This window comes from Sebastes fasciatus, chromosome 3, assembly GCF_043250625.1.
Source record: "Sebastes fasciatus isolate fSebFas1 chromosome 3, fSebFas1.pri, whole genome shotgun sequence".
In the NCBI taxonomy this organism is placed as follows: Eukaryota; Metazoa; Chordata; class Actinopteri; order Perciformes; family Sebastidae; genus Sebastes; species Sebastes fasciatus.
In genome coordinates, this window is record NC_133797.1 from 20,241,083 (window position 1) to 20,250,723 (window position 9,641).

General features: G+C 38.6%; 1 protein-coding gene across 1 annotated transcript; it reads left to right on the top strand.

Moving 5' to 3' along the window:
• The first annotated feature begins 4,734 nt into the window (after nucleotides 1-4,734).
• Nucleotides 4,735-8,241, top strand: tma16 (translation machinery associated 16 homolog). The gene is made up of 7 exons (XM_074629504.1): nucleotides 4,735-4,866; nucleotides 4,959-5,068; nucleotides 6,112-6,149; nucleotides 6,318-6,402; nucleotides 6,571-6,719; nucleotides 6,811-6,853; nucleotides 7,313-8,241. Exons 1-7 carry the CDS (start codon nucleotides 4,864-4,866, stop codon nucleotides 7,521-7,523), a joined length of 639 nt encoding a protein of 212 aa, XP_074485605.1. The 5' UTR covers nucleotides 4,735-4,863; the 3' UTR covers nucleotides 7,524-8,241.
• The last annotated feature ends 1,400 nt before the right edge of the window (nucleotides 8,242-9,641 follow it).

The following is a 9,641-nucleotide window of genomic DNA, read 5'->3' on the forward strand; positions in this document are numbered from 1 at the left end:
TATGATTATCTATGGATGGAGGCTGCTGGCCTACTTTGAAAAGACTACAGTCTTTCCTTCATCCAGCAGTAGAGACATGGCGGCTGCAGGTTTCAACATGACGGCTGGGGTTTGAGGTTTCTATCCACCGTGACTATCAATTTATGACAAACCATAGTCTGCCACTTCCTCTGAAGACACTACTGGTTGTGAGTTCTCCATAGTCTAAATGTGATTAAGCAATAATTGGTGATTCTTACATGAGAAAAAACAGGCTAAAGGTTAAACGACCCAGGACACTACGTGCTCTGTGAGAACAAAACTCACTTCCCTTTTAAAATGAATATAACTTCACTATCAATATGGGCATAAACCTAAAACAAGAGTCTACAGCCATGTTTGAGTGACATTTAGTGACATCTAGCGGTGTGGTTGCAGATTGCAAAGGTAGTAACGCCGCTCACCTCGCTCAGAGGCCATCCTTAGCATAATAACACTATTTTAGGAGCAACGGAAGTTAGACGGCGGCTGGCGGTAACATGGTTTTGCACTCTGTGGCTCACGTTACTGCAGTTTCACAAGCGTGTCAGAGAACTACGGTGGCCTTGAGGCAACGTAAAAACGTGAAAGGCTCTCTCTAGAGTTTGGTTTGTCTGTTCTGGGCTACTGTAGAAACATGGCGGACTCCATGAAGAGGTCCCGCTCCCGATGCAGATATAAAGGGCTCATGCTAAGCTAACGAAAACACAACGATTCTTAGTTTCAGGTGATTATACATCAATGAAAACATAGTTATGAATATTGTACTACATTTCTGCTACTAGATCCCCGAAATGTTGCACTGTTCCTTTAACACTAACAGCTGCCAACATGCTTACAATGACAATGCTAATATGATGATGTTTAGCAGGTATCACTTTTACCATGTTCACCGTCTTGGTTTATTGTGTTAGCATGCTAACATTTGCTAACTAATTTGCACTAAAGTACAGCTGAGGCTGATGGGAATGTCATTAGTTTTGCAAGAATCTAGACAGAAACCAAAGTACTGGGCAAAATAAAGTTTTGACTTGACGATGAAGATGGATGAAAAGTTAAAGGGACAGTGTGTAGGATTTGGCGGCATCTAGTGGTGTGGTTGCAGATTGCAACCAACTGAGTATCCCTCCACTCTCTCTTCCCTTATCAAGACTGCAGTAACGTGAGCCACCAAGTGCCAAGCCGTGGTAACGCCGTTCACCTCGCTCAGAGGCCATCCTTACCATAATAACACTACTTTAGGAGCAACTGAAGTCAGACGGCAGCTGACGATATCCCGGTTTAACACTCTGCAGAAAATGGCATCAAAATAATTTATATTTCTGGGGTTCAAAGTTCATTCTTGACCTTGGACAACAAAACAAGGTAGCTGTTCTGGAGCTTTCAATCATATATATTTCCTTGGCTGGAAAAGTGGAAAAACGTCTTAGTACCTTATCACACATACTTTTCTCTTAGGATTCATACACTCACACCGACCCTGATACATAAACTTCTAAATACACAACATAAACTTATAGAAAAACAATAACAGAGTTATAAGATTTCCAAGGTCATTGCGTGACATGAAATTTAAATGTCGGCTTTAATGACTATAGCCTTGAATCGTTTGCCTCTGGGAAAACCAGAAGTGAATGACGTCTTTATGAAGAATCTCTGCTTAATTACAGTCTGTGACAAAGGAGTCATTTTAGTATCCATGACTGCCGACGCTCCCTCAAGAGAGTTATTGATCTAACTGTGTCATGTGATCTGAGTCAGTCTGTTTGGTGTAACTCACTTCACATACTTGCTTTATGATTGTGAGCTTGATGGTGGCGTTCTAGTGGTGGAAAAGCACTTTACTTAACTACAATTTTGAGGTACTTGTACTTTACTTGAGCATTTCCATTTTATGCTACTTTACTTTTTACTCCACTTATTTATTATTATTTCAAAACTGATATGAGTAATTTCACAGATTAAGATTTTACAACCAAATTATTATGTTATAAAATACATAGCATCGTTAAAGACTACAACAGGAGTTCCCAATCTTTTTGTCTTGTTACCTATATGAGTTAGCAGTTCCACCAAATCCTGAAATCGCCTCTAAACTTTTCACACGGTTTAATTTAAATATCTGTTTTAGGCCCAAAGTGGTAAAATTATCCAATATTTCACAAAAAGCAAAGATTAGAAAAAAATCTGAAAATGAGTGCACATTTGTGTAAATTTAATTTTCTCTTATTTCCTCTCCAATTAATCATCTGACGTCCCCTCAGATTTATCTTGTGACCCTTTGAAGGGGCCAGACCCCTAGGTTGGGAACCACTGGATTAAAATAAGTAATTAACTAACTGGCTCCAGGTTGAGCAGCTACAACAGTTAAATGCTGCTTACACATTGAGTATTAATCTAATAATGTCAAATATGATAATATATCAGTCACAGTGGACATTTTTCTGCAGCACGAGTACTTTTAATTTTGATGCTTTAAGTACATTTTGCTGATAAAACTTCTGTACTTTTGTTTACGAAGGGTTTTGAATGCACAACTTCTATTTGTAATAAGGTATTTTTACATATTGGTACTTTTACTTAAGTAAAGGTTCTGCACTTCATTGGCCATCATCGTTCCCCAGAAAGATGAAGTTGTGGTTTGTTGTTTGTCTGATAAGGTGACAAATATCAGCCGTGCCCTTCCTTGGAAGTTGTTTTACTTCTTCCGTTGGAATTGTTCAGAAGTTCTGAAGAAATATGAGCTCACTGCACTGTATACACCTTATTGCGAAAAGTATATTGACACTGGAACGTTAAACCGATATGTGATTGTTGAACATTTATTCTTACAACCATGGGCCTTAAAAAGATAGTTTGGGTGTTTTGAAGTGGGGTTGTATGAGGTGTTTATCCATAGTCAGTGTATTACCTACAGTAGATAGATCTGTAGATCTGTGTTTTTCATGTAAAGCGCTTTGAGTGGTCGGAAGACTAGAAAGGCGCTATATAAAAGCAAGTCCAAGTCCCTTAGATAACAGTTGGCACGCCCCCAGCTTGGAGAAACAGACAGGAGTTACTGCACTGAAGCAAAGCAATGCACTGCGGTGGACGGGGCCGGCAGCAAAACGTATTTTAGCCACCTAAAGGAAAAGCCCACCAAAATATTCTCGATAGTTTACCTCGCCATGAGACAGCTACTGTCTTATGTTTCCAATGGGGAACTAACTATGCTCTTGCCAAAGCAACCAGACTCTATTGAGAAAAAAAACCAATAATTTTATCTCTCAGAACGCGGGGGTTGCTGGTCTACCGCTGCCTTGACCTGTTAGTTTTTTGTGTGTTATTGTGTGACTTTGGTTAGTTCAGATTCACCAAAATCCCACAATAGCACAAACAAACTAACCGATCGAGACAGCGGTAGACCAGCAACCCCCGTGTTCTGAGAGATAAAATTACAGTTTTCTTAGAAAAACTAAGGTGACTTTGGCTTCAGTTCCCCGTCGGAAAGGGCTGTCTGACAGCAAGGTAAAGCAGTGAAAATATTCTAAATATAGCGTACGCTTAAACTGATATTTTTTTACGTGGCTAAAATACTTTTGCCGCCAGCCCCGTCCATACCAGTACATTGCTTTGCGCTTGTGCGGTATCTCCTGTCTGCTTCTCTAAACTGGGGGCGTGCCGGCCGTCATTTACTTTAGGTAATACACTGACTATGGATAAGTACCTCATACAAACCCACTTCAAAACACTCAAACTATCCCTTTAATCTGCTCCCATTATAGCCTCCACTATTCTGGGAAAGCTTTCCACAAGATTTGGGAACCTGGCTGCAGGGATTTTCTCCCATGCAGCCACAAGAGCATTAGTGAGGTCAGGCACTGATGCTGATAGTCTTTCAATTCCTCTCAAAGGTGTCGGATCAATGGGCTTGTGGTCAGGACGCTCTGCAAACCAGTCAAGTGGGAAACTAACTGGGAAATTTCTTGATGGATTTTACTTTGTGCATGATGAGGTATCGTCAGTGAAACTGTTGCCACAAAGTTTGAAGCACTATGAAACTCTGAAAAACAGCCCCAGATCAAAAGTACATAAAAGTATGTGGAGGTACCGTAATACCACTAACAAATACAAGTTTGGGGCCAAAATCAACCAGCTTTTAAAGTAGTTAGTTCGTGTTCTTGATTTCAATTTCTTGATTTTAAAATTATAGCATACAGCAAACCAGGGCTTGTCCCTCTGTCTCATATCTGATCTGTGTTTTTTTATTTTGCGGGCCTAAATATGTCTGTCCTATTCTCATATCTATTCATTGGATATTAACTCATGAATCATATCTAGTTTGTTAGTTTCTCTAGTTAGAAATGAAGTGATGCATAAATAAAGTTACTGTATTTGTTTATCATAAACAGTGTTAGGTGAAAATGGTGGGTCAATATTTACTTTGCACAGATGAAAAAACCCACAACATTTTTTTTATTTTTTTTATAATTTGACACAGTGTGCTATTACACACAGTTTAACACAGGTGATAATCTGATTGAGCACATACCTTTTCTTCAGAAGACAGACTATAAAATGTGTGCTGTAGAAGATAATCCACACCGTTCATGGTTTATTAACCACCAACATTACTTTGCTCAAAAAATATGTTTTATTTTTAACGTTTTAATCCAAACTGAATTATTCTGTAAACATTATATTTTTATTGTTTTTTACTTGTTGTGTTGAGAGCAGGAACCGGTTTGTTTTCTCTGCAACACATGCGGACCAACTTCGCTGACGGACCAAATCCACTTCCGGTCCAGTTGTCAACAGAGGAGCACCACGTGTGTTTGGTGCGTTTGGTGTTTTCAGACAGTTAAAATGGTAAGAGGACCGGTCATTCTGTCAGTGTGTAATATTAATGATTACAGTAATGTCTCACAGCAGCTGATATTATTGTTATTATTATGTTTCAGCCGAAGCCTAACAAAGGGAGAGGAAAAGTCCCGGAGAAGGTTTGTCATCCGTACAGCAGGAAAGCTGCTTACCTCGCCCGAGAAGAAATCAGACTGAAAAAGAAAGACAGGTATGAGGATAAGAAATAAAACAGAACAAATGCAGCACATTATTAGCTACGTAATCAAAGCTAATAAAGCTTCTTCCCAGCTACAATAAGACTGGTGGCAAAGGACATTAAAGAGGGACACAAATCCCCCACACCTCACCTCCATACCATTATTGACACACTGAACTGAATGGACTGTAATGCTGTGCAATATGCTGCACTGTGTAATTGTCTGAAATATATTAATTATTTATTTTTTTAAATATTTTTATGAGAGTTACAAGTTCTTTTAACATGTTCATGGAGCATATACACTGTATGTTTGTATTCTGGGGGTATCGTTCCTATGCAGAGGGTGGTTTAGTTTATTTATTGACTACACTGAGGGCGTTTTATATTTTAATAATTCATTTATTTATTGTGTTGAGTTGAATGTGCTACTTATTTTGTACCGTAATTACCGTGTGCCTTTTCTACCTTTTCTTTTCTTAAAGCTGACTCGGTGTAAACTGCTCAGAATTCCAATGTACTTATATATAGGTGCAAATGGCAAATAAAACTCTTGAGTCTAAAGAATACTAATGCAAAGTGAATGCTCACATATGAGCATTATTGTGAAATCCTCTCATATTCCCACCTACATCCTGTGAGTCTGCAGGTTCTTAATTGGGTCCAATCACTAAAAAATACATTGAAATTTGACTAATCAAAAGACAATGTGTTGTTATAAGCCTGTCATATCATATATACAGTATATAGTGAGTAGATTTGACCTGTTCTTTTGCAATGCAAAGGGCCATATAACTCATAAAATTGAATCAGAAAAAGCAAATAATAGCATTTTTGTTCACATGAAGTAAATACATTACATAGAGTGTATGGATGGAGACCTGTAGGAGGGAATTAAATGAGATCAGAATGCAATTTTTCCACTTAATTTTGTTTTTAATGAAAATACTTTTTATTTAACAACACATACAAGGCAGGTATGAATGTACTGTAAAATAATTAACATGCTTGAATGTAATCAAACATTGTTTAACACACTTTCTCTGATGCTGCAGGAAGAATAATGACAAAGCAACACGTCTGAGCAGCAGCGGTAAGCTATTAAGCTTGTTTATTATTATTATATATATATATATATATATATATATATATATATATATATATATATATATTATACTGTACATACTTGCTGGCTGTTTGAGGATAAAATTGCTCTCCATTAAATTCCATGTCTTTTATTTATTTATGTCTCGGCTTGCAGGTGAGAAGCTGTTGTGGTTTCAGGAACAGTTGGATCCAGAAAAGACGACTTACACCAAAAAAGATGCCTGTGACATTATCGAAAGGTCAAACATTAATAGCTTGTTAATTAAGTTTTTGCCACTCGTCATTTTAAATTAGAAATGTATCAAAATATTTTAATTTAAAACAAGGAGAAGCATTCGTGCAATTTGTGAATTGAACATGTGATGTTTACTGAGCTTGTGTGTGTTCTTGTGTCTGTGTGTTTGTAGGTACCTCCAAAGGTTTGATTCTGAACTCGAACAGATTGAGCTGGTGAACGGGATCAAAGGTCGGCAGGGTCGTCTCCATGGCGCCAGGGAGGCTGTCATCAAACAGACCATCGAGCGAGAGCGAGCGCAGTATGAGGGCACCGGGTTAGGTGAGTCTTCATCATGTAAATGTACACACACATACATGCACAAATTCAGTGTTAGAAAATCCTCCATGATCCTGTTTTGTGTCTTTTTCAGAGATCCCAGACATCATTAACGCAAAGCATCTGAAAACATTCAGGTGAGTAAAATACCAAGCACCGCCCACCAGCCGGAGCACAGCCAATAGGAACGCTCTCTCTGAAATGACCTGTGATTGGCCAACGTCTCCCGTCAATGGCTAGATTTTTTAAAGCCTGAAAACAGAGCCATGAGGAGGTGCATAAATCTAGTTTTCTCTCAGAGCAATTGAATTACAATATGCTGAAAGGTTATTATGGAATTTTTTGCCCAATGATGCCAACAAATTGTTGCCTACTGAAGCTTTAATGCAAATGATGAAATTAAGATGAATCTTCATACTTTACCTCTCTAATTTCCAGAGATTTGTTTTCAATTTCGTCCTTTTTTCTTAATAAAAAAAATACAAAATTACAAATAAAAATAAATAAATAGTGATTTTAAGTATAGGATTAGCATGTGATGTAATGATTCATAAACATCCTTTCTGATAACGTTTGTTGATCCTTTATGTCAACAGGGAGTGGACCGGTGATCTGAAGAAACTTCCAAATATGAAACTGAGACAGGTGTCTAACAAAGATGTGGAAACAAAGAACGATGGTTTGGAAACAAAGAATGAAGAAGAGCAGAAACACGACGATGCAGAAGATGATAATCAAGATGATGAAGATGATGGAGATGATTTGGATGACGAGCAGTTGGATGACATGGTACTGATGTCGGACTGAAACTGAGGCTCCTCATATTTGTCCGTAGCTCAAAGCTCCAGTTGTCCTTTCAGCACAACTGACTGTGGAGCTGAACATCAGACTGTCTTCAGCTAATATTTTTTATAGAAAAAGTGTGTTTTTGTGTCCGTGTGGGAAAGATGCTGCGGGTCCATGACTGTCCAGAAGATGGTGCTAAACTCTCAAAGATGGAAACTTTTATCAGCCTGTCCTCCTGTAAAGTCTTCTTGCTGCTCAGTAACTTCACATCAGCCTGTAAGGGGTTCTACATTCATTGTTTATTGCACAAACAAATATGAATTTTATGTAACCTGAATACTCCATTTTATCCAATTAGATAGAAAAAAGCTTTTGACGAAGATGCTGAGTGCTCTAATGTTGTTGTGTCTATAAGACACTGAGAGATTTTCTGTGATGTGACAGCAACACTGATAAAAAACCAAATTAAACCTGTAGAAAAGTGTAAACAACAGTTGCCTTCTTTTATATTAACCGGTCAGTCACTCACACAGTGTGTCAAGTCTAATGTAAAAACAGTAACAGATGGCCACCATGAAAGCTCTAGTTACATCGATGTATAAATAACGGGACCTCCATCAAGCTGCAAACTGTCAAAACAAAACGTCAAAAACAACTGGGCTACTTTAGATTTGCTATTTTAAGAAATATTCAAAGCTCTCCTATGATAATAAATAAATCCAGCTTTTTCAAAACATTACATTTTCAGATTTCAGACTGAGTTAAATATACAGTTTAAATAATTGTTTCTCTACTTATATCTTTTACTCTTTGGTGTCTGAAGACCTGATTGTCCAGAAGAAGAGTTAAGGCCTCGGTATGCTTCAAACAAAGTGCTTGTTGGATTCCATTGAATTCCACTTTTCCAGGCTCAAATTTCCAGACTTGGTGACTCGAGTGCAGAGGATGCTGTGACAACACTACAGTACTTTTGCCCTTGCATATGGCTTACAATTGCCGCCTCCCCCATGGTGGAGATGTTGAACGATTTTACACAAAGTCTGCATCTAGCTTTCTTTTCCCATTTGGAATTGTTAACCAACCAGACTTTGTATTTGGGGTTGTCAAGCCAGCCCTCGGATAACTTACATTCACCCATTGTGGCCGTTCAGTCCGCAGCCCTACGCAGAAAGTTGGACGACGTTCCACTGTCAAGCATCATGCACTTGGGGCAGAGCTGTTTTGCAGGCTGTGACATACAGGTGATGTGGCAGCTCTGGGTAGGAGTGTGCGTTCAGTCGCACGCCATTGCCTACTTCTTGCCTTGCTTTCGACGATATCATGCTCGCTCTGGTCCGCGCGTTCTCTCACAAAGTGGTTAACAATTTGGTTGCACTGGCTGCTCCAAATGGCATGAAAAACACTGTATGATCAATTTATTTTTTGAGAAATTCAGAATTTTATATTTTAGAAAAACAAGGGGTTTCCAAAGTCTGGACAGAAATGTTTTTCCATATTCTCTTGTTTTTTCCATATTTATCCAGACCTAGAAATGACTAAAATCAAATTCCATACTTTTCCATACTGTGTAAGAACGCTGTGTCCATCACGTCTCGTGCACAATTAAATGCAACGCCATAAATGCCTATGAAGATTGTCCCAAAGTGTGCACCATTATTTCCATTTCAATTCCACTACCATGTTTCTATGACACCATGTCAAAGATGAGTGTAGCTGTTTGGAAAAACTATGAACACTTGTCTGCTTTTTTTTAACCTTCCCCCGGCCTTTAAGACGTTATTAAGTGCATATCGTATCATCTAACAATCTAATGTTAACCATCAGCCATCCAATGTGTCAAAAACAGAACCGCATGTACGTACACTGTTTCTGTTTTCGCACGGTATCCGCCCTTTTAAGTGTCAACAGCCTGGTGTGCGGAGGTGTAAACTTGTCATACAAGTTTTTGTTTTTCTGAATTCTCTGCACAACCGCTTCCATCATTTTTCACATGGATACAACAAATTGCAAAACTATGAATGCTTTTGAGGAGAGACTTCAGAGAGTGTGCACTGTTGTCCCCGTTTGTACAGTTCCTCGCAGCAACCACGTGTGGCCTTAAGACACGGTTGCAAGACGTGTCGTCTGAGGTTCGTTTGA